This window comes from Malus sylvestris, chromosome 3, assembly GCF_916048215.2.
Source record: "Malus sylvestris chromosome 3, drMalSylv7.2, whole genome shotgun sequence".
NCBI classification, from domain to species: Eukaryota; Viridiplantae; Streptophyta; class Magnoliopsida; order Rosales; family Rosaceae; genus Malus; species Malus sylvestris.
Genome location: NC_062262.1, coordinates 3931696 through 3959043, shown reverse-complemented (window position 1 = coordinate 3959043; position 27348 = coordinate 3931696). Strand labels below are relative to the sequence as shown.

General features: G+C 38.3%; 4 protein-coding genes across 4 annotated transcripts; all 4 read left to right on the top strand.

Annotated features, from left to right (window-relative positions):
* Nucleotides 1–256: 256 nt before the first annotated feature.
* LOC126615225 (protein ANTAGONIST OF LIKE HETEROCHROMATIN PROTEIN 1-like) lies at nt 257–3003 on the top strand. Its single transcript, XM_050283026.1, has 5 exons — nt 257–761; nt 855–1080; nt 1178–1522; nt 1814–1963; nt 2270–3003. The coding sequence occupies exons 1-5, from the start codon at nt 291–293 to the stop codon at nt 2275–2277; spliced, it is 1200 nt and encodes a 399-aa protein (XP_050138983.1). The 5' UTR covers nt 257–290; the 3' UTR covers nt 2278–3003.
* Nucleotides 3004–9894: 6891 nt separating this feature from the next.
* Nucleotides 9895–17443, top strand: LOC126615234 (probable LRR receptor-like serine/threonine-protein kinase At1g06840). Its single transcript, XM_050283034.1, has 21 exons — nt 9895–10083; nt 10387–10514; nt 10922–11072; nt 11468–11539; nt 11689–11760; nt 11831–11974; nt 12081–12152; nt 12275–12346; nt 12513–12587; nt 12942–13010; nt 13151–13219; nt 13394–13465; nt 13635–13721; nt 13907–13975; nt 14103–14601; nt 14690–14849; nt 15036–15319; nt 15449–15500; nt 15661–15914; nt 15997–16131; nt 16907–17443. The coding sequence occupies exons 1-21, from the start codon at nt 10076–10078 to the stop codon at nt 17252–17254; spliced, it is 2892 nt and encodes a 963-aa protein (XP_050138991.1). The 5' UTR covers nt 9895–10075; the 3' UTR covers nt 17255–17443.
* A 536-nt stretch (nt 17444–17979) lies between these two features.
* LOC126615229 (uncharacterized) lies at nt 17980–20077 on the top strand. Its single transcript, XM_050283029.1, has 2 exons — nt 17980–18760; nt 19530–20077. The coding sequence occupies exons 1-2, from the start codon at nt 18412–18414 to the stop codon at nt 20015–20017; spliced, it is 837 nt and encodes a 278-aa protein (XP_050138986.1). The 5' UTR covers nt 17980–18411; the 3' UTR covers nt 20018–20077.
* A 3971-nt stretch (nt 20078–24048) lies between these two features.
* Nucleotides 24049–25660, top strand: LOC126615230 (60S ribosomal protein L10). Its single transcript, XM_050283030.1, has 3 exons — nt 24049–24634; nt 25159–25240; nt 25355–25660. Exons 1-3 carry the CDS (start codon nt 24123–24125, stop codon nt 25424–25426), a joined length of 666 nt encoding a protein of 221 aa, XP_050138987.1. The 5' UTR covers nt 24049–24122; the 3' UTR covers nt 25427–25660.
* The last annotated feature ends 1688 nt before the right edge of the window (nt 25661–27348 follow it).

The window sequence follows — 27348 nt, the reverse complement described above, 5'->3', positions numbered from 1 at the left end:
TTTGAATATGATGCCTTGGGTTAATGATAACTTTTTTTTTCAACGCCACCTGTATATTTGTTGCCTCGGGTTAATGATAACTTTTTTTTTCCAACACCACCCGTATATTTGATGCCTCGGATTGTGACTTCGCTAGTTACTTTGATCTAGTTCATTTCGTATCATAATCACTTCATTTCCATCACCCTTAATAACAGTAAATATTACATATATAATGTCCTTAATTTGTTTTTTTTTTTGTTTGGATAGATATGGATCGAAGGAAGCTTTTATTGATCTTATTGTTAGAGATGTCTTATTTGGAGACAATTTGCATTTGTACGATTCTTGTGTTGATGATGCTACGTGGCAAACAGAGACATGTTGAACGACCCACATTGACTAACCGTTCACTTATTAGACGAGAGATTAGTTTGTGTTATCTGAATGGTATAATAGGGAATACTGATACTGAATGTGTCAACGAATTGAGAATGGATAGAAGGACTTTTGGCATATTATGTGACTTACTTCGTCAAGATGGGAGGGTAAAAACTGATGGTTTGGTGTCTGTAGAGAAGCAGGTGTGTATGACTTTACAAATATTAGCACATCATACTAAGAATCGTAGTGTTGGCGGTAGATTTTATAGGTCGGGAGAGACTATAAGTAGGTATTTCAATATCGTATTGCAAGGAATTTTGCGATTACAAGGTATCCTACTAAAAGTCCCTCAGCCTGTGCCTATTGATTCTACAGATCCTAGGTGGCGATGTTTTAAGGTATGATGAGAATTTTTTTTCATTTTCCCTTAAGCTTTAACTCTTCATTCCCTTTGTATAAATTAACAAAAACTTTTTTTTTTTTTTTTTAAGAATTGCTTGGGAGCATTGGATGGAACACACATTGATGTGCATGTACCTGAAATTGACAAACCAAGATACCGAACAAGAAAGGGTCGAGTCGCAACTAATGTGTTAGGTGTGTGTTCAGGAGATATGCAGTTCATATATGTGTTTCCGGGGTGGGAGGGTTCCGCATCAGACTCTAGAGTGCTACATGATGCAATTACTAGGCCTAATGGTTTTAAAGTACCAGCGGGTAAGACTATTACTTAGTCTCAACTTTGTAAGTTAGGTCTAGTTCTGTTTGTCAACTACAAAACACTAATAAGGTATGTTTTTTTTTTTTTCATTAGGTTATTATTACCTTGTAGATGGTGGTTATACAAATGGTGAAGGATTCCTTGCACCCTATAGAGGAATACCTTATCATTTATCTGAATGGGAGGGACGAACACCTTCTAATAAGGAAGAATATTTTAACATGAAGCATTCTAAGGCAAGGAATGTAATTGAACGCTGTTTTGGCTTGCTAAAAGGAAGGTGGTCAATACTAAGGAGTCCATCTTTCTATCCGATAAGGACACAAGGTCGAATAATTACCGCTTGTTGCCTACTACACAATCTTATTAGGCAAGAGATGTCTGTAGATCCAATGGAGAATTTTCCAATAATAGAAGATGGACAAAATACAGAAGAAGGTGAATATGTTGGTAGTGTTCAAACATCTGACTAGTGGACTGCAAAAAGGAATGACATGGCTCAGGAAATGTATAACGAGTGGAGAGCAATTAGGAACCATCAACCGAACTAGCTATATGTGTTAATGATAACATTTTATTTTAGTATTCCTTTTTATCATGCATTTGTTAGATATTAGCATAATGATTGGATGGTATGCAAATTAATTGGATATTATGCAAGTTGATTGGATATTATGCAAATTGATTATTTGTATGGTATTTTCCTTCATTAAAATATTTTTTGTTTAGGTATGGATAACGAAAATATTTTGAATGCTACTCAAGAGCCAAAAGGAAGAAGGCGTAAATGGGAAGCATTTGAGGAAGAAGTATTACTAGGAGTTCTTGAGGATTTTGTTGCTCGGAAGCAACGGTGTGACACCGGTGCTTTCAAACAAGGTACTTTGGTTGAAATAGCAAAAGTTGTCAATGTTTTATGTCCTCATTCAAATATAAAGGCAAATCCACATATTGAGTCCAAGTTGAAGAAATGGAAAAAAACATATAGTATGGTCGTTGACATGATAAACACAAGTGGATTTGCATGGAATGATGTCAAAAAGTGCGTTGAAGTTGATAGTGATGACTCATGGCAAACTTATGTGCAGGTTCATATCCTATTTTATTTATACATTAGTTATATTATTGCTACTATATTTGTTACGCATGCTAAATTTTAGTTTTGCTATGTTGATATAATCTTAGAGAAATAAAGAAGCCGATGGATGGAGAAGCAAACCTTTTCCACTGTTTGATAGATTTGCATATATATTTGGAAAAGATCGGGCTACGGGTAATGTAGCCGAAACCCCTGCTCAAATGGTGGAGGAACAAAGTCATGATCATGTTGGTGAAAGTGATATTGGAGGTGAAAATTTTGTTTCTTCAATGAACCAACAAAGCCAACAAAACACCCCATCTGAAAATAGCCAAAGAAAGAGGAAAAGAGCTGTGGGAAGTTCAAGTGATGGAACCGAGGCAATTATCAGTGGACTGAAAGATTTTTATGTTGAAAGTGGGAAGAGGATGCAAATGGTAACTGAAGCTTTAGTTCAAGGTACTGCAGATCATACTGACATAGTTAATGAACTTGAAGCAATGGGTCTCTCTCCTATGGATCAAATTGATGCATTGTCTCTTATTTTGGATAAACAAAAAAATGTGGGAGTGTTCAGGGCAATCAAACCGGAACTCAAGAAAGTGTTCGTCCAAAAGTTTTTAAGCGACAACGCAAGCGGATGAGGATTTTGGCTAATGTTAACATGGATATATTTTATTAATCATACAATCTTATGTTATGGCTTATAACTTAGCTTTGCACTAGTATTTTGGCTTATGTTAACTAGCCATTTTGTAAATTATGGAGATCTATTTTGGCTAATGTTAACTAATGTTAACTAGGATTTTCTAAATTATGGAGATCTTCTTATGTACTTGTATTTGTTGAAGTTGCATGTATTGGGCACTATTATTTTTCTTCTATTGGGTGATAGAGTTTAAACCAAGCTACATTTGCAAATTAAACCCAATTCTATTAGCAGGTAATAGAAACAAAACAATTGTCAATTTTTTTTAAGATTCATAATATACATGGCAAAAATATGCTCTAATTAACCCATATCATGAGATTTGTAGCATTACTCTATTACACAATGGCAAAAATTTGTAGTCCTAGTCTAAGCAAACACAAATCTGGTGAACAGTACTGTTTTTCTTATCCTGCTTCTTAGTCCGACATTACACCAAATGCTTCACTAAGTTAGTCCAGCTTAGTCCAGTCTAAGCCAGTCCAGCTTAGTCCCGGCAGCTAGTCCAGTCCGAGACAGTCCGGCGCAACAAACGCACCCTTATAGTCCATAAGACGATAGCCTTTATTGAAAAACTTTGGTTGGAACATGCATCATAAGTAGGAATGCCCACATCCCACAACTCATTCAACTCGTCAATCAGTGGACGCATGTATACATCAATCTCTTTACCAGGACTGCCCTGGTATTAATAGAGACAACAAAATATTTGGTTACTTCATGCACATCCAAGGTGGTACATTGTAAACAGAAAGCACCACAGGCCATGTGCTATGGTCATGCCTCATTTTCCCAAAATGATTAAATCCATCACTGGCCAACCCTAATTTGACATTTCGAATTTCTGACGCAAAATCCGGATATAAATTATCCAAATGCTTCCATGTTGGAGAATCTGAAGGATGCCTCATAAACTCATCCTTAGGACATTCAGTTGCATGCCACCTTATATGTTCAGCAGTATGCTTCGATATAAAAAATCGTTGCAATCGTGGTTTTAAAGGAAAATACCACATAACCTTAGCTGCGATCTTTTTTCTTGAGCTATCCTCTGCGCTGGTAATTTTATATCTTGATTCACCACAAACCGAGCACACGGTCAACTCCGAAGTATCTTTCCAATTGATCATGCAATCATTGGGACATGCATCAGTTTTTTGCCTTATAACAGGAATCAGGCAAACAATCCCCAATAGGCAACATTCTTTTAATTAACTCCAGTAAAGTGGTGAAGATCTCGTCTGACATTCCCGTTAAACACTTGATCTAATACAGTTTTACAACTGCTTCCAATTTCTTAAACTTTTTTCATCCTGGTCACAAATCTTGATCTGCCTCTTCAAGCAACCTAAAAAAAGTCTCCACCTCTTCTGGACTCCATTCCCCAATAAGGGGTTCAGTAGACAGCCCAACACCTTCTTCTGTTAATGATTGGACAAATACATCATTAAGAAAATCATGCATACCAACCACCTCATCTCCTGTTTCTTCTTCTCCGATTGCCACATTTTGCTCTCCAATGTTTTTCTCACCATGATGTCGCCACCATGCGTTTTTATAATCTTTATCCATATCATACAATATGAGATGTTCAACAACAATGTTCCTAACAAAAGTATATCGATTACAACATCTTTTGCAAGGACATCTAAACTTATCAGGGTCAACACCATTTGCAACTGCTTGGTCCAAAAACAAATTAATTCTAGCTGTATAAGCTTCCAAATTTCGAGCTATCGTCAACCAACTCCTGTCCATGTTTTACCGCTTTACGAGGGCAAAATATTACGTTGACACTAAGATGCCTACAATCTTTCAATCCCTATCATATAGGCATAACTATTAGAATTTTCAATTTCTATCTTTTAACCCTTGAACTCTATCACGATTGCAATCTTTTAATTTTCAACACCTATTATAGTAAAAACAAATTAAAATAACAACAAAAAGTTATCAAAATTATGCTCATCTAATCCATTCTAGTAAATAACAACCAAAAGTTATCAAAGTTATCAAAATAACAACAAAAACAAATAAAAATAAAAATTAGAGTGCAAAACAAATTAATTTAACATAATATATTCTTATATTACTAAATATTATAAGTTTATGTTATAATTAATATGTCAATTTCACATAAATGCTTATAAATATTATTCATTTCCTTTTTCTCATAACAATTCAAGTGACAAAATTAATTAATTCGACTAAATATTTATTAATTTAACAAAAATAGTATAAATTTATCTAAGTACTTAAATTAGAACTTTTAAATAAATAAACTTGTGTATTATACAATATAAGAATTAAAGAATTTAGTGATAGAAACCTGAATTATGGAAGAATTCCGTCGTCGATCAAATCTTTATGTACTCAACCAGCTCAAATAAATTCCCTACAAAAATAAATTGTAAATAAAAATTAAACATAAGTGGAGAAAATAAAAATATTAGAAGAAAGAAAAACTTATTGTTGTGAAGAAGGAAAAAATAAGAAAGGTGCAAGAGAGAACACGGGAGGGTTTGAAGTTGGAAGAACAAAGGTGCAAGAGAGAACACGGGACAGTTTGAAATTGGAAGAACGAATAAGAAAAATGCAAGAGAGGAAACAACACGGGGGAAAGTATTTAAAGACAATTATTCTGTTGCTTACAACTGACACCGGATTTTAAAATATTTTAAAAAACTAAAATCTATGTCTCTCAGAACCGACGTAGGCTTTAAAATATTTTAAAAAATAAGGACAAGTTTGTGTGGCGTCGAAATAAGGACAAGTTTGCGTCGGTTAAAACCGACGTGTCCCTGACAGTCTTGACAGTCGTAGCAGGCGTGACACACCCCGACCCTGATATTCCCCGAATACCAGGACCAGACACGTGCTGGCTGACACCCGGGGGTGACGAAAGCCATTAATTGATACAAAAGCTAAGAATAAGAAATAAATAAGGGTTAGAAATTTACAATGAGTTAAAAGTTTTAGGAACGTGCTCAAAGCATACAACTAAACATAATCACTAAAAAGAATTAAGATAAAATTTAATGAATAAAGGAGTGGGTCCTACATCAAGAGGATCCGAAGATGCTGCTGCGGAAGTGCCTTCACGCCGGAATTAGGTGCCTTGATTCTAAGTCCTGAATGGGGGCGCAAAACAAAGGTGAGTGGACCAAGTTTATATATATAATAATAAAACAATTATCAACGTACTAACCCCTAAAGTTTAATAATGAAAACTACTAGCATAATAAGCGATGGATTTAAATCAAAATCCTAACATGCCAAAATATCTCAAAAGCCATATCGCGGAAACTCATCGCGGAAATCAAAATATCAAACGTCTCATAAATCGTCTTGTAAGCGCGATGTGCTGCTAGTAAGATCACCGAATAAACATGGCCCAATGCCTGCACCTAAGTCTCTGTACCCGTAGCCAGAGATAACTCTCTCCTGGCCCAATGCCTGTCACCGTGTCCCTCAGCCTTTCGCTAGGGATTATTTCTCCCGGCCTAAATGCCAACACCAGATCCTCGCCCCAGGAGGCATAGTGTCCACTAGGTACACACAAATAGTTACGTCTCTCATAAATAACCATTTCATAGTATAAAGTCACCCATCATCTATACTATAAAGAGGGGTTTCAAAAACATGTTCTAGCATCCTATCGTCATCCATCGGATAGTCTACCAGTTCATGGTTTTTATAGAAAATACGATATATTAAAATATAACTCAATATAGGCTAACAATTAATTCCTCACCAAAAACACGAGACGAAAATCAATATATTAAATCAACAGGCTTCACATAAATCACTTCATAAATTCATAGGCATGCTAATCATTTATGCAATTAAACTATAAAATCATGTAATTTTAGAAGGGGTCAACTCACAGTACTTAGCTACCAAAAGCTGCGTCACTAGCAAAGACGGAAACGTCATAATAATTGCCCCTAAGCACATAAAGAGAACATTTAGTCAAACTCTACTTAAACGATTGAATTTGGGAAAACGGACATTGGAAACGGATTCAGAACGTCGAATTACCCTAAGAAGAGTCCCAGACGAAAACTCGAAAAGTAAACCCTAAAGTCAACATTGACCGGAGGTCAAGGGTCAATTTAGGTCTAACGGGTTTTAGGCTTGAAATCCAGATTATGGTTTAGGTTAAATAGGATTATGATTTATTGGGTTTTGGGTTTTCTAAGGTTTTAAAGGATTTTAGGAACCTAGGGTTTTGGGTTAAAAGGGTATTAGGGTGAGAATTGGGGTTTGGGCCTAAGCCCAAACACACATATACACCACAAACACACACACACATGCACGGCATGCATGTGCATGGATAAACACACACACACACACACATGCCTAACCATACACACACACACACGGCACCAAGGCCCTAAGGCCTCACTAAAAAAAACAGGGCTTTAAGCCTTTTTAAATGAAACCGGCCCAAGGCCTTTTTAAATAAGGCCCGAGGCCTTTCGTTGGGTTTTAAAACCAATTAACAAAACTTAAAAAAAAAAAACTAAAGGGGCTAGGGTTTTAGGCTTAAGACAACACGGACCTAAGGCTCGAGGGGAGGAAATGGGAAAGGCCGGATGGCCTGATGCTGAGGAAGAAGAAGGCCGGAGCTGCTACAGCTCCGGTCACCTGAAAACAGGGGCTTCACGCTCCGATCTAAGTACAAACATGAAGAACAAAGAGAGAGGAAGAGGTTTCTACCTTCCAAAGACCGTGACTCGGTCGGAGGTGACCGGAAAAAGCTTCCAAAGTCCATGGTTCGCCGGAAAACGGGTGTGCTCACCCACAACGATTCCGAAGCAAATCCTACGTAAAAATGGAAGGTTCAAGCTTCTAAATCATAACCAAGCATTATGCTAGGTACGAGAATGAGGGATTCGAGACTTACCCCAACGGAAAAGAAGAAAAGGTTCGCCGGAGTTTTGCTCCGTGTCGTCAAACTCGTAAGGCAGGGGTCCCTGGTTCGTGGCGAGTCTTTCCTGATGGTGCTAAGGTCCAAGTGAGTCCAGGGGGAGAGAGAGATGCGAGAGGTTGAGGGAGAGGGATACGGGAGAGTTGAGAGAGCTACGGGAGGGAGAGACGAAGAAGAAGAAGAGAGAGATCAGAAAACATAAAAATAAAAAAAGGTGGGCCCCACGGGCTCACCAATTAAGGCTTTAAAACAATTTTTAAAAATGAAATGGGGTTGGGTTTTTCAAGGCGGCCTCGAAATAGGCCAAGTTGCTTCGGTTTAAACCGACGTGAGCCTGATGTGGCGTCGAAATAAGGAAGCTTTTGCAACATTGATTGAAAAGCTCTCCTACTTTATGTCGCTTAAAAGCGACACCAGTATTTAAAAATATTAAAATGTATGTTTACGTCGATTTAAAAGCGACACCAGTATTTAAAAATTAAAAGTGACACCATTATTTAAAATATTAAAATGTATGTTTATGTCGGTTAGTACTTAATGACGCTTATAAGCGACAGTAAATCCGACATCATGTTCAGTTAGTGTCGCAACTGTCTTATCCGTCACTATATTAAATTAAACCGACACCACCTACTGACACTATTAGACCATTTTGTAGTAATGAGGAGGTGGTGGTTGGTGGCCCGTTACAGTGAAAAGTTACAAGAAGATTTTTAGGAGAAATGAATTTTATTAAGAGAATTAAGAGATAATTTCAATCTTCGTAAGGGTCTCAAATATTAAGAGTAAATTGTAGCTATAGTCCCTTAACTTTAACTCAATCGGAGAAATGGTCCATCAACTAAAAATCTATTACCATTGGTCCCTCAACTTATCAAAACGTGCAACTATGATCCCTTAACTAAAAATCCATTACCATTGGTCCCTCAACTTTAATTCAACTAGAGAAATAGTCTCTTAACTTTAACCCAATTGTAGCAATGGTCATTCCAACATAACTCGTTTTGACAAAATTTTTGATGTAGTTGACGAAAATGACCATAATTACACACTTTGATGAGTTGAGGGACCCTAATTATATAAATGGTTATTTCAACATAACTTATTTTGACAAAATTTTGAAGAAATTGATGAAAAGGACTCTATAGCTACATATTTTGATAAGTTGAGGGACCAATGGTAATGGATTTTTAGTTGATGGACCATTGCTCCAATTTGATCAAAGTTCAGGGACCATTGCTACAATTCACTCAAATATTAAAATAAAAACTTCAGAATATGAATACAAGACTAACTTGGTCAATCTATATGTAACCATATTAGTGAATTAGTGGACTTGTTTTACTTTGTCTTATAATTTTCAATCCGGTTCTAAACTCCCTAAACTTTTTTTTTGTTCGTGCTAATGCTCCTCTACCATTAGCTTTATCAATTATCCCGTTAAATTAACGGTTATGTTTGTGCATTTTGCATAACGAAAGCGTTTGAATTTGTAGAAAATATGTAAGTTTCGGTTCCTCTTAATTTATCTCATAACTCAATTATCAGAATTCCTAATATTTACTGAAAGTTATGTTCATCATATGTAATGGAAATAACTAAAAATTGTGCATTAATTATAGTTGGGAGGATATTGACACGAATTGAAAGTTTAGCAGATTCAAAACTAATTGAAAATTTCAAAGGCAAATCGAACATTGTCCAAAGTTCGAGGAAGATTCTTGTGTCCACTCCTAACACGACGGTATTTGTACGCTCATCCATCATGCAATCGAGAGGGACTGCTTGGTTGAATAGGCAAACATATGAACTCGTCCTCCAGGTGAACACAAAAATCCTCCCCTAACCTAAAACGAAAAGTTTCTCCTTTATTTTCTTTAATCAAACTAATTTTACGAGAATCTGATTCCTCATAGTTAGTGAACATTTTATTTGAATGCGACTTTTTTCAGCATGATTCATGACAGATAATTAGTTAACGCCATAATAAATACCAAGCCATAAAAAATGGAAAAGGATGGGCTGTATAGTCATCGCCACCATCAACTTCAGTCATCTACCCAGCATTAGGCGGACCTGGTCAGAAAAATACCAAGCCCAACTCCCGGGCAACTTTTCTTCTATTATTTTCATGCTATTAATCTTCTCACAGTTGGTAGTATATTCAAATAAAATTCAACCCAAAACCAAAAGCTTATCTCGTTTTGCATCATTTGTTTTTAAATTTCAAAGCTTTGAATTTGTCCATGGTATCAATATCTCCGTTTTGCTATGTTTCTGTGAGTTTCTGGCAGTTCGGTTTTCTTTATTTTGTGTCCAAGCTGTCTGCCGTATGAATTTTCACTTTAGATTCTCGTATATTTTGTTCTGAAGTTGTTGGAGGTTATTGCTTTTAGTGTTGAATTGCTTGAAGAGTTGAGATATCAGTTCACTTTGTAGTGTTGAAGCTGTGCTTTCAATATGTTTGGTTGCTTTCTGATTCAATTTGCAATCTTTTTTTTTTATGCTTGCTATCAGGGGGACTGTTCCAATTCTGCATAAATTTCTGCTGTTGTGTTGCAAGGGGTAAATTAGAGCTGTAGTTATTTTTGCGGTCTCAGGATGCATCAATCAAGAGTTTGGACATATGCATTTGTTTTCGTCACGTTCCTGTGCTGGTCTCCGCTACGCGCTGGAGCACAAAATCTTAATATCACCGACCCTGCAGAAGGTGATTTTGCTTATGATTCGTGAAGCTTTGAATTCTGACTGGCTTTCTTCAGGAAATTGTAGTATAGGGAATACTTGAATACATTTATTATGGTATGAGTTCGGTTTAGAAGTTTTTATATTCAGGTGTATGGTTGCCTTATGTGCTGACACGGTAACTTCAATTGACAAACTAAGTGACCGATTTCTAGTTTACTTTCATCTAGACGGATTGAGGTCTATGTCCACTTCCAGTACATACATGCACTCGAATAATAATCTTGTGAATTTCGACTCATTTCTGATGTATAGCATGATTTTTGACATTCCCTTGTTGCTTAATTCTGATATGCTCATAGTTGGTCTCTTTTGAAAAATTTAGTCTGGTTGTGTCAATCAAGTAAGGTTATCAACTGTGCTAAATTGCAGTGACGGCGCTGCGAGCCATCAAAGGAAGTTTGGTTGATCCCAACAAGAATCTGAGCAACTGGAATCAAGGAGACCCATGCACAGCAAATTGGACAGGAGTGTTTTGCTACAACAAAACATTAGATGATGGCTATCTTCATGTTCAAGAACTGTACGTTTCAATCTTTCCAAATTTTACCTGTACTTTGCAGCAGCTGACTTTTTGGATATATTTTCCCTTTGACCCTTGCCTTTTCTCGTCTCATCTTGTTCCCCGTGTGTGGAGAGATTTAATTCCCATGTGTCTGGTTCCAAGTGGTCTTAACGAGCAAATTTCCCTGCTCATAGGTGATTCCATTATGAACTTCGTAGTAATATCTTAATGAAATAGGAAAATCAGCTAATTTGATCCTGTTCCAACGTCAATCAGTAGTCATCTAGGGTTTACGGAATCAAGTAATGATCAATGTCTTGCATGAAAAGTTTATTTTGTTACGTCGGAAGCATGTTGAACTTTTAAATTTAGAGTAGAGTTTGGCTATAATGACATGTTCTTCTTTACTGCAGGCGACTACTAAATATGAACCTGTCAGGAAGTTTATCGCCAGAGCTCGGCCGCTTATCTTATATGAAGATACTGTAAGGCACCACATACCTTGAAAGAAGCTTTAAATTCTTGGCCAATGTTATCTCAGCATTACGGAAAACTTGTTAATCTCCTCCCTAATATGCCGGTGAATGATTTTATCTCTCCTCTGATGACATTCCTCCATCAATTCTTCTGATAGGAATTTTATGTGGAACAAAATAAGTGGAAGTATACCAAAGGAGATAGGCAATATTACATCCTTGGAACTTTTGTAAGTTAAGCTGTTTGGATATTTTTGGCAATATTTGGTTAAATCTCTATCTAATATTCCGTGTTTACAGGCTCCTCAATGGAAACCAGTTATCAGGTTCCTTGCCCGAAAAGCTTGGTTATCTTCCAAAATTGGACAGATTACAAATTGACGAGAACCAAATATCGGGATCAATACCTATATCGTTTGCAAATTTAAACAAGACAAGGCATTTGTAAGGGTTTTTCTTATGCTGCTTTAGTTTAAAAAGTGTAATATTATCTTGTGTTTGTTATACTTCCTCTCTTCCTTATGTTTCGTATCTTTTCCCTTTTGAGCAGTCACATGAACAACAATTCAATAAGCGGGCAAATTCCACCGGAGCTTTCCAGATTACCAAGGCTTATTCACTTGTAAGTAGAACGCCAGCGATATTAAGAATCTTCAACTTGGTTCATTAGTTTCAGTTTACCCTCTTCATTTGTGTGTCTGTATAGCCACCTCGAGTTGAATAAATGTATCGAACTCATTGCAGTCTTCTTGACAACAACAACTTATCTGGGTATCTTCCACCGCAGTTCTCGGAGTTGCCAAGCTTATTAATACTGTATGTTTCCTTACTTTTGGAACATAAATTCGCACCTTAATTATCTGTTCACCCTTTCCTTTCTTGAATTTTCGCACTGTTGGTGAACAATTCTTTAGAATTTCCTTTTCTATAACAACAATGCCGTGTCGAGTTTCTTAGCCTTACCATCTTATTTGTCTTGCAGTCAACTTGACAACAACAACTTTGAAGGGACTACAATTCCAGATTCGTATAGCGACATGTCTAAACTGTTGAAGTTGTAAGTGCTCCTTCTGATTCTATGTCTTTTAGTTGGTTTAAAGGTAAAGTGTGTGATCTAAGGACTAGAATCTCTATTTATTCATAATTCATACATCAGATGTAAAGCCCCGACTATGGAGGTGTAATGCCAAAAGATTTGTGATTAATCATAGCAAAAAACAGAGAGAATCATAGTTTTTGTTGGGAAACACATATGTCGAACCACTGCGCAGGGAACATCTCCTGTTGCTGTTTATATCACGTTAGGTGATGTGCCCTGGTTGTTTGGAATGACAATCGAGAAGTATGCTCTGCATTTAACACGACGAATCATGTCAAGATTGAATGTCTGTGTTTTTGTTGTTTCTTTCAGGAGTTTGAGGAACTGCAGCTTACAAGGGCCTATTCCTGATTTGAGTAGGATTCCAAGCCTTGCTTATATGTAAGTTCATTCAAGAAGTTTCACTTCATACCCCATTATTTGTTTTGATTTTCTTGCTTTTCTAAATTCTTAGAATACAGTATACGTTATGTTTCGACAGTATCTTATGCAATTTGTTATTTATTAATACCAATTTTCAGAGACCTAAGCTCAAATCGGCTAAACGGATCCTTGCCTCAGGGTACACTTTCTGATAACATCACGACGATGTAAGATACTATCTACCTTGCAAATGATATGCCATATATATTATATTTGACATTTAGTAGCAGTTTCTTGTTAAATGTTCTCTGAAAAGCATTGTTAAGCTTTGAAGATCGTATAATCAATTCTAAAAGGATTACATGGATGTATAATATTCGACGTATGAACTTTGTGCGCAGCAATTTATCTAACAACACTCTGACCGGAACAATTCCTGGCAACTTTTCAGATCTTCCTAATCTTCAGAGATTGTGAGCCACTTCAAACTGATCTTTTGGTGTTTTCGAGCTTCCATCTATCTTACTTTGTGAACAGCAAGAGTTTGAAGTTTTGCTCTTTAAGATGTTATCAAATGTTGTAGCAGTGCCAAAAATGAAAACTATGTTATGAAGTAAAGTGGGAGTTTATTCCGCATGGCAGGTCTATAGCAAACAATTCATTGAACGGCTCCATTCCAGCAACGCTTTGGCAAAACCGGAAACTCAACAAGACAGAAAGACTAATCATGTAAGAACTGGAGTGAGAAAAATTGTTACTTCTGTTGTGTGTGTGAATTTACACTCTCTAGTGTTAGGATGCCGGTGTTTAGAAATGTTATTCCATTTCCTATTCCGGTCATCCTTTTCTTTTTACTAATATGTTTTATAGCATCTTCTTGAAATTTTAGTGAAGTGTGGCTTCTGATATTGTAGGGAGATGCAGAACAATAAGCTTACAAATATTACCGGCAGTACTGTACTTCCGCAAAATGTCACTGTCTGGTTTGCTTCTGGACTTTGATCTATGTTAATGTATCTCTAAGTGCAAGTTATGTTGTTCTTATGCAAATATCCAGCATCTGAAATGAAATACTCCGTTAAACTTTCTCTTCTGATTATTATTGTTCAGGCTTCGGGGAAATCCGGTTTGCTCAAATGGCAACCTTGTTAACTTCTGCGGAACAGAAAGTGATGATGAAAATGACAGTCATATTTCGACTAACTCCACTGCCAACTGTCCGAATCAAGCATGTCCACCCGCTTTCGAATATATTCCTGTAGCTTGTTTTTGTGCTGCTCCTCTAATTGTTGACATTCGGTTGAAAAGTCCCGCATTCACAGATTTTCGCCCTTACGAAAGTACATATGAGCAGTATCTTACTTCTGGTATCAAATTAGATCTCGATCAGCTGGACATTACTTCATTTGTATGGGAAAATGGACCTCGACTGAGAATATCTCTGAAGCTTTTTCCTGTATATGTTGATAATGCCAATAATTCCCATACTTTCAATAGAACTGAAGTTAAAAAAATCATGAATATGTTCGCATCATGGGCAATTCCTCGCAGTGACCTATTTGGACCCTATGAACTTCTCGACTTCATTCTACTGGATCCTTACAAGGATGGTATGTCTCAAAAGCCTTGTTTTTTCTAGATGTGAAATCGTGTGTTGATTTTGATTTGTTGATCTGACGGCTCTTCTTGATGTCACGGTGGTTGCCTCCTCTTCAAAGTCCGGTCTAGGCAAGGGTGCTCTGGCTGGCATCATACTAGGGACTATTGCTGGTGCCGTTACATTATCTGCAATTGTTTCTCTTCTTATATTGAGAAAGCATTTGAAGGATCGCCATGCAATTTCAAGAAGACGTCGTAGTGAGTGTCTTACTATCATAAGGCAAAAGACATATTTGCATAAATGATCATTTCCATGGGGCTTCTCCCGAGTTAGGAACCCTGAGAAGCCCCGCACCCAATTGAATTTAACAAGATTGAACAGGTGCATCAACTCTTGGTCCAAATAATTTCACTTTTTAACATTGCGCCTTCGTTTATATGCAGCAACCAAGAGCTCCATAAAAATTGAAGGTGTCAAGGATTTTACTTTTAGAGAAATGGCCACGGCTACAAACAACTTTAGCAGCTCTGCTCAAATTGGACAAGGAGGTTATGGAAATGTTTATAAAGGCATCCTGGCTGACGGAACCGTTGTGGCCATAAAACGTGCACAAGGGGGATCATTACAGGGCGAGAAGGAGTTTCTAACAGAAATAGAATTATTGTCACCCTTACATCATAGGAATCTCGTGTCCTTAGTTGGGTATTGTGATGAAAAAGGGGAACAGGTACATTCGCTTATCCTTTCTGAATGTAGTTCTGCTACATTTTATCTCCTCTTCTTGCCCTCTTTTGTTATGTCGGACCAACAATTTTACTTGGGAAAAGCTTGACTTGTGTTATTTTTGTGCATGCAGATGTTGGTTTATGAGTTTATGTCCAATGGAACTCTAAGGGATCACCTTTCTGGTAAACCTAATACTCTTGTTTTACTGTCTTTGGTTCTTAATTCATCTCTGTCTGAATTTCGGTAGAGTAATTTACCGCTGGTAAATGTTTGACTAAGAATTTACAATAGGGATTTCGGTTACATGCCATTCGACAACTTTATAATTGATGCGTGTCTCAGCCGCTAGGTCTAAAGAACCACTGGGTTTTGAGATGAGATTAAGAATTGCTCAGGGATCAGCCAAGGGCATCCTATACCTCCATACAGAAGCCAACCCTCCGATATTTCATCGAGATATCAAGGCCACCAATATATTATTGGACTCTAAGTTCATTGCAAAGGTTGCTGATTTTGGCCTTTCCCGTCTTGCCCCGGTTCCAGATTTTGAAGGGACTGTGTCTTCTCATGTATCCACAGTAGTGAAAGGGACACCGGTAAGACTCGTAAGCATTGTACTTACCTAACTAATAGCTACACAGATTAAAAACTCTCTTATTATTTGAATTGATATTTCAGGGTTACCTTGATCCAGAATACTTCTTAACTCATATGCTAACGGATAAGAGCGATGTTTATAGCCTCGGTGTTGTGTTTTTGGAGCTCTTAACAGGCATGCAGCCAATCTCACATGGAAAAAACATTGTTCGAGAGGTAATTACTCGAACCTAATTACAGACTCTGTTTTGGATAACACTATATATGTAGACCATTTTCTTTTCTTTGCATATAAGTGTTAAAGATCAACACCAGCCCATTAAGATCAGTCGGTACAAAGGAACTAGATTGGTCTAGTTCAAACATGCATGGTTTTCTCTAGAAGATTCTATCATGGGAATATGCTAGAAAACTCTAGCAAAGAAGGTTGTTCCTTAAGTTGGTGGAAGATTCTAGAAGAATGGTGAGGTTTCCACCAAATGCAAGAATAGTGTAGATAATTCTAGCTTGGGAAGTTAGTAGAATTATCTAGATAACTCTAGCATGATGTTTTCATACTTCTCCAAGGTTCCATCCATGCCTATAAAGGGAGAAGGCATCCACACCATTTGTATCAACCAAGTAAGTAAGTAACCAACCAATCAACCAACCAAGGAGAAGTAGGCAACCAAGTGAGAGTAAGAAGTAAGAGTAGTCTTGTGAGGAGTGTGAGTGATCTAGAGTTTATCTCTAGAAAGTGAGTGAGTGTCATAGCTTCTCAAGTGTGTCTTTGATAGTTTGTGTGTTGTAATATTTTGTGTGTGTAATACAAGTAATTTGTTTACTTGTGTTGTCTCTCCAACACTTATGTTAGAGTTGTGTACTCTAAATTTTTCCCAACAATAAGGACATAACGTCTTAGTCAAGACCACTTATGGTTGACGCTAATTAATCCTTGTGATCGACTAGATGCACCAGTTTAGTGTTATTTACAAGTTTTTTTGCACTTCAGGTAAACATTGCATTCCAATCCGGTATGATCTTCTCAGTTATTGATGGAAGAATGGGGTCTTATCCTTCCGAGTGTGTGGAAAAGTTCTTGAGTTTGGCTCTCAAGTGTTGCAAAGTGGAGACAGACGCGAGACCCTCAATGGCGGAGGTTGTTCGGGAACTCGAGAACATATGGTTTATGATGCCGGAGTCTGACAGCAGAACATCGGAATCAGTGACGAGCAGTAGTGGTGGAAAGGTAGTGACTCTTCCACCCTCATCCAATGCAGCGAGGCATCCTTACGTCTCTATAGACGTCTCTGGCAGTGACCTTGTTAGCCGAGTCGTACCGACAATTACACCAAGATAGGAACCGTAGAGGGAACTATAGCCGCATTTGATTTGGATTTTTGTAAGATTGGGGAGGTAGAGGAGTGCATTTTTTTATCCTTTTGTTGTAAAACTAGTATACTTGAACATTCAAAACAGTTGCATACTTGCATACAAGAAACTAAAATCTTTTGCCATAGATCAGATAATTCAGAAATGTTTTGTTCCAGTTTGTTCAAGTTGAGTATGCAAATACGATTAACGTTTTGAGTTCTCAAGGGCAGGAGGGAAGAGGAGAAACGGAGAGGGAGGGGCGGCGCTACGGGAGGCAGATGGTTAGGAGGTGGTGGTTGGTGGCCAGTTACAGTGAAAAGTTACAAGAAGATTTTTAGGAGAAATGATAGCAATTTTATTAAGAGAATTAAGAGATAATTTCAATCTTCGTAAGGGTCCTTATGAATCAAATTCAGAGGATCTCAAATATTAAAATAAAAACTTCAGAATATGAATACAAGACTAACTTGGTCAATCTATATGTAACCATATTAGTGAATTAGCGGACTTGACAAGCACAAGAAGTACCAAATGACCTTAACCAAGCTTTGATGTCCATAGCCAAATGAATGCCGTCTTTAGCAACTTTTTTAAATTTCAATCATATCAGTGCTTGTTGTGTGGGAAATTTGTAATAAAAAAAACCCTCCAACATAGTTATCTGATTCGTGCAAAAAACTACACCAACACTCTCATTATATGGCACTGGTACACTGCCATGTTGGCGTCCCGTGCCAATGAAGAAAAGACACGTGTAAGTTTTTGTCCACATATTATTGTTTTATTGGCATGAGACGCTCATGTAAATTGTCTCCCATTACAAAGAAGGCTTGGAGTGCAAGGCAAGTAACCTACAACATATAAATTCCTACAATAATAGTCAACCTATACAAGAAAGGAAAGAACATCGTTTAATAACTTGAGATTTTCCTAATCCAAATGGCGTGAGGATTTCCCATAGAACTTGAGGCGGCTGGAAATTTTTTAGTAATGATAAGAGGATTCCTAGCTAGCTAGTGGAGAAAAGAGTTGGCATCGATCAAACACATAAATACCTCTTCCCTCTCGTTTCTATCTCACTCTCAGACGTTCACATCCAAACCCTAATTCTGTAACCTAAAAAACACACCGAGAGAGAGAGCCATGACGCAGCAACCGTCCAATCTCCGATGGGGAGAGCTCGAAGATGAAGGCGGCGAGGAGGACCTGACATTCCTTCTGCCGCCGAAGCAGGTGATTGGGCCCGACAAGAACGGCATCAAGAAGGTGATTGAGTACAAGATCAAGGAGGACGGCACTAAGGTCAAGATCACAACCAATATTCAGGTTCGGAAAATCGTCGTCAATAAGCGGGTCGTGGAGCGCCGCTTGTGGGCAAAGTTCGGTGATGCCGCGCCCGTGAATAAAGGTGCGGGTGACCGAGGGGTGGTAGACGACAGTCTCACTATGGTCTCCACGGAAGAGATCGTCCTCGAGCGCCCTAGGGCTCCAGGTATGCCTTGCTCTTCCTCTTTTAGGATTTTTGGACTGCTGTGTTTTTTTTTTCACATTATCTAAAATTTATTAGAGAGCTCTGCGTACGTGTGTTTAAAAAAAAAAAAAAACTAATGAAAAAGGTTTGAAAACTTTGAGTTTTAACGATAAGGACAAAATAAATAGTAAAGTGAATAGTATTATGATTGATTTTTTAGTGTAAAAATATGGTTTTTTGTTAAAATGAACAGTACCAAGAACTTTTTGTTAAAATTCCAAAAAAAAATGATGACTTTATCACAGTAGTTCACTACTTTGGGGGCAAAAAGACGGCTCTGCGTATGTTTTGACTTGCATGAACTTCTTTTTTGGCGAATCACATATATAATTTAGGTTTTTGTGGAGAGGTTAGATATGTTGATTAAGAAATTGTTGAATTGTTGTCTCGATTTATACACAAATTTTAATTTATCAGTTCAAACTAAAGAAAATCATTACTGTAAATTTCAAAATCCTTAATGTGTCACTTAACACTGACTCCATTCAAAATTCAATTAGAAGTTTAGTTTGTACTTTGTTCTAGTAATATAGTATACAAATTTAAACAAAAAAAATTAAGAGAAACGTTATCTGATTTTTCAGAATCTTTTAATGTGTCATTTAACACGTATGAATGGGTTGTAAGTTACTTTATTTTTTAAAATTTTCTTTCTGAAAGTTGTCTTTCTCTTTTAACTTTTTACTTCTCATGTCGAATTAGATTATTATTGACGCTCCATTTTTAACAGGTAGCAAAACTGCAGGAGGAGAGGCTTTGGGTGATGGACTTGGAAAAGGAGGGGAGATCAAACTTTGTAGGACTTGTGGTAAGAAGGGTGACCACTGGACTGCCCATTGCCCCAACAAGGATTTAGCCCCCCAGGACCCCGAACCGTTTACTGATCATAAGCGTCCTACGTCCGGACATGGCAAGTATGTGCCTCCTAACAAAAATGCAAGTGGTGACATGAGACGAAGGAACGATGACAACTCGGTTCGCGTTTCCAACCTTTCGGAGGACACACAGGAGGCCGACTTGCATGAACTTTTCCGGCCTTTCGGCCCCGTGACCCGTGCTCACGTTGTCCGGGACAAGACTACTTCCGTTAGCAGAGGATTTGGGTTTGTCGAGTTTGTGAGTAGGGACGATGCCCAGAGAGCAATCAACAAACTTGATGGCTACGGTTATGACAATCTCATCCTCAGGGTTGAATGGGCCCCACCCAAAGCAAAATAGAGCCTTTCTTACCCTTCTAAAATTGGTTACCCTCTTTTACTAATACGCGGATTAATCACATTTGGAGTTTTATTAGTTTTACAGCTTATAGATGGGCCAAGTTAGCTTTGTTTTGATCTTTAATCATTTTTGTAGTGATTGTAATCCTCTCTATATTCAAGAAATTTGCTACTTTTTACCTCTCGACATTCTAGTTAGCTTTATTTTTTATCTTTAGATCATGCATTTCTAAAAAATAATTACATCCGTAACTCATGACGTTACAGTTACTCTAATTAAGTTAAAAGAAAAAAAAAGACTAAAATATCACGCAATAATGAGTTTGAGGATCATAAGAAACAAAGACCATCTATTTCAATCAAATTTTGTAGATCATATGATGGGACGCCTTATCCAATTGTCAACCGCCACATTGTATGGCTCCTAAAACAAATGTCACGCCCCGAACCCAACATATGTCCAGGATCGACGCGTGACGTCATCCAGCATCCATATATCTAACAGATCCCACCTTTGAGATATGCACAAGGCATAACTCAAGATCCAACTACATAATAATTTTTCGTAAGCTTTATGGCTGCATCTAACCTCCTCGTTAGACTGCCTACGTACCCTAAACAGGGATCAAGCCATTCGTAGTTCATCGATCACTACCCATCTACCTTTACCACAATACATTCAAGCCGAAAGATATATCATTTCTCAATCAATCATTAGAATTTGACAAGTATGGAAGTACTAGATTCAAGGCTACATAACAATCCAATATGACAATCAAAGTTTCCATTCCACCTCTCATATAAGTCACTATGTTTTCAACATGAAACCTTAATCCACCACATGTAACATATCCAAGAACCAACAAAGCACAATATTATTCTCAAGCCACTTTGAGCAACGAGACTAATCATAATAATAACAATCATATCCCACATCATTCCGCCATCATTCTACTTAATCAATCCTAAAATCAAAGATGCATGATATCTACAATTACTATGTTATTCAATCAATAAGGTCTCATATCCATTCACAAATTTTAATAAAGGATCTCTTCATAATTCCCCACCTTGATTCCAAGTACTAACATGATAGGTCTAATTTATACACAATGTCTACTGTGAACAATTCATATTCACTCGACTCTAAGGTCGAACTACCTTTACGAAAATGAGCAAGAGTAGGGATTCCAGACCACTCAACAGAATCCAACCAAAATACTAAGTGCCCTCTTGTAATCTCTTCAGACCTGAAATCTGTACAATCAGTGACTACACCATAGGAATGGTGCATCGGCATCAAGAATTCAGATAAGCCACAAAGCTCGGGTGAGTGACAATAATACAAGTATGTGATAATAATGATAAAGCTAACCATTAATCACCGTTTACATCTCTTGAATATAAATTATTCATAAGAAATCAATACCAAACTTTTGTAAACCCCAAAGGAGTCACCCAGACATCCAACGGTTCGTCTGAAACCCATCACAACATCTCACAACCATCTTCTCATACAACACAATGTAAAGTAGGGTTAGAGCGACACAGTTTGACCGAAGCCTACACCTTTGAAGCTATCTAAATTCAAATTCAATGAATCCCAAGGTGAGTACGATCTCGGACCATCACTTAACGGAATCACGAAATATGAGGGATTCCGGACTATCTTTCAACGGAATCCAAATGGATACGATTCCAGAGCATCATTCAACGGAATCCAAACTAGAATACGATTCCGGACCATCACTCAACGGAATCGCGGAGTAAAAGGGATTCCGGACCATCACTCAACGGAATCCAAACCGAGATACGATTCCGGAACATCACTCAACGGAATCATAGTGTAGAAGGGATTCCGGACCATCACTCAACGGAATCCACACAAGGATACGATTCCGGAACATCACTTAACGGAATCCAAACAAGTATATGATTCCCCCATCAAATGTACCAAGTACAACTACTACATGGTGTGGTAAATTCAACAACTCAACTTATCCACATCTCAACCCTTATGAGTTACAACGTAGTCACCTACACCATCAACTTCTCGAGGTCACCACTAATATGTCACGCAAGCATATAAGTGCTACAACATACTTCTAATAGGATTCTAGGATCACATTGTCATAAAAATAATCACACACATCGTTCACATTACTAAAAGATAATTTAACTCACATAAGTCACAACCATCATCAGTACCAAGCCAAATCATGTTTAATAATCATAGGCCTATGGCTAAATATATAAAAATCACATTTCAATAGAATTCACATTTATAAAACCAATTCATATTCACAATTGATACCAATATAAGAAATTAAGATAATAAGTAATATTACAAATATTCAAGTCACTCTCCAACCAATGTAGGCCTACACGACTTCACTTAAGTCTCCCGTAGTACTAATCTTAGTCTTAAGAACGTTTGGAGACATGTTGACCAAGAGTCAACTCTCGTTCAAAGGTAGGGTCCATAATTCTATGCCATAATTCTATGCAACTTGATCCGTAAGATCTGCACATTGGATTTTGGATCCGTAACTTTCTAAAGTCCACATTACGCTTCTAAAACAACCTACTAAAATTTCACCATGATCCGACAGTTGGATCTCCGCTAATTTCAAATTCAAGTGGCGGCCAACGTTTGATTTTACAAACTTAGAAATTCAATTCAGGAAGATCTGTACGTCGGATCCCCGATCCGTCAGTTCCAACTATCCTCAAATATTACGTTCTATATTAAAGTTTGGTGACGATCCAACGGTCAGATCATCGATTCACATTTTAACCAAGTAAGGTATCGTAATGAAACTAAGTAAAAAACAATCAAATTATGTCATACAGATATCAATTATGAAACCAAGGCATCTATTTGAACTTAAAAGGACATCGTTGGCCCATTGGCCAGGCCGCCACCGCATGCACCGCCGCACGTGGCGGTTGGCCGCCCCAACTTGCCGGAAAATTTCAACTGTTTTTTAAAATTACCAAAAATTACAGAAATGAAGATCTCAAAGAGTAGAGCAAACTTTATACTTGTGGCCAAGTCCAATTTGACCAGGAAACACCTCAATTTTGCTCAAACCCGCTGAAACCCTAGAAAAGGGTGTGCTTTGATTCGGCTTCCAATCGAACTCCGACGCCTCCAACACTGCTTGGGCTTTGTTCAGGGGCTCAAGGCAAGTCTTTTGGTGGTGGTCATTGGGTGTCAACATTTTGGATTTGGAAGATTTGAACACACACACCCGCCATACCCTTAGTGCGGTTTCTCCCTAATTCAAGTCCAAAACCTTTGATTTTTTGGGTGAAACATGTATAGGGAAGGTCAAGGGAGTGTTTCCAAGTGGTTGTTTGAAGAAATTCGTCGGAAAATGGAGATGGGTGGCCGGCAATACACACGAATCGTACGGACCCGTTTCTCCCTTTCTTCCTTTTTCCTTCTTCCCCCCCCCCCCGTTTTCTTCTTTTTCTCACGCCACCCCCCGTGGCTTTTTCTTTTTTTTCTTCCTTTTCTTTTAGCCACTGCCGTGGCTTTTTCTTCTCTCTTTTTTTTATTTTTTATTTTTTTAGAGCAACAAAATTTCAAATGTCCGTAATTATACCGTTAAAATCTAGACTCGCAAACAGTTTTCGTCTATGCGTTCGTGATCTCGATATCTATTCAACAATATAATTTGTGACCTCGAATGGTCTACGGATTTTAAATAATTAATTTTCCAAAAATATAAAATCTCAATAATACAAATACGTATAATATAACAGTGAAATTCAGGAACGGGATTTCACAACAAAGATCACCCTGACATCCTTCTTTCCGTATTAACCTACACATTGTTTTTAAATTAGATTCAAAGCCCAAATAAGATGAGTCGGGTCCAACAAGCAACCCAAAACATTGATTTGGGCTATATCCACGGACCCCAGCCGACCCAAGCTTCACATGACGCAAGCCCATACGCACACGCTCGACCATCGCCTTAGGGCTTCCGATTTCAGAGACTATATATACAAACACCAAACCACATTTCGTCTTCAACCTCTCACTCCATCTTTCCCATCCAGAAAAACTAGGGTTTCGAGAACCAGCCGCCGCCGCCATGGGGAGAAGACCCGCTAGATGCTACCGCCAGATCAAGAACAAGCCCTACCCGAAATCCCGCTTCTGCCGCGGTGTGCCAGACCCGAAGATCCGAATCTATGACGTCGGCATGAAGAAGAAGGGCGTCGACGAGTTCCCCTTCTGCATCCACCTCGTCTCCTGGGAGAAGGAAAACGTTTCCAGCGAGGCTCTCGAGGCGGCGCGAATTGCATGCAACAAGTACATGACCAAGTTCGCCGGCAAGGATACCTTCCACCTGAGGGTTAGGGTTCACCCCTTCCATGTCCTCCGAATCAACAAGATGCTTTCGTGCGCCGGAGCCGATAGGCTTCAGACTGGTATGCGCGGAGCTTTCGGGAAGCCGCTAGGTACTTGCGCTAGGGTTGCTATTGGACAGGTCCTGCTCTCTGTGCGTTGCAAGGAAAGCAACAAGAGCCACGCCGCTGAGGCCCTCCGCCGTGCCAAGTTCAAGTTTCCAGGCCGCCAAAAGATCATCGAGAGCAGAAAATGGTATGATTTCTCACCTCTTGAGTTTTTGTGGGCTTATTAGTTTTTGGGTTTTGATCTCTCTAACTTAAAATCTAAAACCCAAAATCGAAATCGTATTTCAATTGTTGTTCTCTCTCTTAGGATTTGTAAGATTAAGTCTTATGTTTGTCATAAGTAGATTACTGTTAAACCATATTTTGCTGCAATATTGACATTTAACATGTTTTTGTTGGAATATTGCCACTGCAATTTGTTAATTTTGGATTGTGAACTCTAAACCTCATAACCCAGAAGCCAAAAGTTTGTTTTGGATTGTTTTGTATTAAGGTTTCTGTAGAATTAGGCCTTATTGTGCTTCAAATTGGTATGGTTTTATTCATGGCATGATAGCTAATGTGTTTCGAATCCGAGTAGTTTGATAACTAAAAGTGATCATGAATTCAAACTGGAATGCTTTCATGACTTAAATAGAGGATTTCGTGTAGTTTCTGTTGATGAAATGTGAAGGATTGAACCTTGTGCTGCAACTTCGTTACTTTTTTCAGGGGATTCACCAAGTTCAACAGAACTGACTATGTGAGGTTGAAGTCTGAGGGTCGTATCATACCTGATGGTGTCAATGCCAAGGTTTGTCCATTTATTCCAAGCTAGCACGTTTTGTTTTACTGTTACTTCCTCGAATTGAGTCTGGTTTCCTCCTATTTGTTTGTACGAATTAGTGATTCATTTGTTGTTTTGCAGCTTTTGGGATGCCATGGATCTTTGGCATTGCGTCGCCCTGGTGGAGCATTCATTGATGCTGCTGTGAACTGATTTCGCGCAATCCAACTTCCGCTGGGAATTGTATTCGTGTAATCCAAACTTCGTTTCTGTTCTGATTTCCGCTTACTAGATTACGTGTTTGAACAAGTTTTTGGAGATGTTATCCTTAAGCATTTGTTTAAGTTGTTATAATTTTGGGCAAACTTACTTCGGAGTTGAATTTCATATTTTGAGTAATGTCTTTTGGTTAGATTCAATGTTACAAGAATGGTGTTCTTTTAACAATTTGCCTTGAGAGATCTATATTGCACAACTTATCACTAATAAGAACCAAGTAACGTTGACTGACACTTAATTAATAATCCAATCATCTGTAATCACATCATTTGGTTTGCAAATTTGTTCTTTCTAGCATTACCTGTTGTTACTTAGTATCCTTCGAGATTTGATAGCTTCATTGCCCTCACCCTTGGATGTTGGTTACTGTGTAACCGATCGAATGGCTGGACACGATGATTATTTTAATGGATACTATTTGTATTTTTTTACTTACAAATAATGTATTTGACCATTTTCATAATTGGAACCCGTTAATTTCTTTTCCGTAGAGTGGTATCGTTAGCGTAGAGTGATATCCTAGTAACGATTTTGTAGTACTACCCGATGTGTAAGGAATGAATCTCAAATCTAAGTCGACCAAAAGAAAGAAATTATGAACAAATCTCCGTTGAGCTAATCCACGTATTATAATATCAAACATGTAATGGATTACTTTTTATGGTTTCTATCACTCGATATGAATCTGTAAATAAGTTTTTTGAATGAAATACGACTCTTTCTGCAGACATGGAACCTCTTCCAAGAATTTTCTCTTCGGAATCCCAAGGTACGATCTCTTCGGAATCCCAAGGTACGAAGAATTCGTACCTCGAGTTCTGCCAGGCTTGATGCATGTGTTTTTAACTGAAGGAGCTGTGGTATTATTTTTATAGGCTTAATTGTCAGTTGTTGTAAAAGACTATCGGTTTCATATCGAGAAGCCCCAAAATGTTTTGGTGCAGCTCCGCCAAAGCTTGAGCGGAATCACTTTCCACTTCCACAGCAGCTGCCCCCAAATTAGCCACCGTCTGCAGCCCGCGACGCACTTGGCTGCACAGGCAGCACCAAAGTGTTTATTTTGCTGCATGCCACAACAACAAAGCCTTTTCCCACTAAGTGGGGTCGGCTATATGAATCCTAGAACGCCATTGCGCTCGGTTTTGTGTCATGTCCTTCGTTAGATCCAAGTACTCTAAGTCTTTTCTTAGAGTCTCTTCCAAAGTTTTCCTAGGTCTTCCTCTACCCCTTCGGCCCTGAACCTCTGTCCCGTAGTCACATCTTCGAACCGGAGCGTCATTCAGCCTTCTTTGCACATGTCCAAATCACCGGAGCCGATTTTCTCTCATCTTTCCTTCAATTTCGGCTACTCCTACTTTACCTCGGATATCCTCATTCCCAATGTTATCCTTTCTCGTGTGCCCACACATCCCACGAAGCATCCTCATCTCCGCTACACCCATTTTGTGTACGTGTTGATGCTTCACCGCCCAACATTCTGTGCCATACAACATCGCTGGCCTTATTGCCGTCCTATAAAATTTTCCCTTGAGCTTCAGTGGCCTACGACGGTCACACAACACGCCGGATGCATTCTTACACTTCATCCATCCAGCTCGTATTCTATGGTTGAGATCTCCATCTAATTCTCCGTTCTCTTGCAAGATAGATCCTAGGTAGCAAAAACGGTCGCTTTTTGTGATCTTCGCTAGATTGCTCCGGTCATTAGTGTGGATAAGTATATAAATGGATAGAGATAGGAAAGCAAACACAAGATGTACGTGGTTCACCCAGATTAGCTACGTCCACGGAATAGAAGAGTTCTCATTAATTGTGAAGGGTTTACACAAGTACATAGGTTCAAGCTCTCCTTTAGT

What these genes read in the sequence shown, in the direction of transcription:
- LOC126615234 (XM_050283034.1), top strand. An exon ending in TTACCAAGGCTTATTCACTT is followed by an intron (nt 12,153 to 12,274) that starts GTAAGTAGAACG and finishes AACTCATTGCAG; the next exon opens with TCTTCTTGACAACAACAACT. An exon ending in TCTGATAACATCACGACGAT is followed by an intron (nt 13,220 to 13,393) that starts GTAAGATACTAT and finishes CTTTGTGCGCAG; the next exon opens with CAATTTATCTAACAACACTC.
- LOC126615229 (XM_050283029.1), top strand. Translation starts at nt 18,412, where the DNA reads ATGACGCAGCAACCGTCCAATCTCCGATGGGGAGAGCTCGAAGATGAA. An exon ending in CGAGCGCCCTAGGGCTCCAG is followed by an intron (nt 18,761 to 19,529) that starts GTATGCCTTGCT and finishes CATTTTTAACAG; the next exon opens with GTAGCAAAACTGCAGGAGGA.
- LOC126615225 (XM_050283026.1), top strand. Translation starts at nt 291, where the DNA reads ATGTCTTATTTGGAGACAATTTGCATTTGTACGATTCTTGTGTTGATG. An exon ending in CTAGGTGGCGATGTTTTAAG is followed by an intron (nt 762 to 854) that starts GTATGATGAGAA and finishes TTTTTTTTTAAG; the next exon opens with AATTGCTTGGGAGCATTGGA. An exon ending in TGGTTTTAAAGTACCAGCGG is followed by an intron (nt 1,081 to 1,177) that starts GTAAGACTATTA and finishes TTTTTTCATTAG; the next exon opens with GTTATTATTACCTTGTAGAT.
- LOC126615230 (XM_050283030.1), top strand. Translation starts at nt 24,123, where the DNA reads ATGGGGAGAAGACCCGCTAGATGCTACCGCCAGATCAAGAACAAGCCC. An exon ending in ATCATCGAGAGCAGAAAATG is followed by an intron (nt 24,635 to 25,158) that starts GTATGATTTCTC and finishes TACTTTTTTCAG; the next exon opens with GGGATTCACCAAGTTCAACA. An exon ending in CTGATGGTGTCAATGCCAAG is followed by an intron (nt 25,241 to 25,354) that starts GTTTGTCCATTT and finishes GTTGTTTTGCAG; the next exon opens with CTTTTGGGATGCCATGGATC.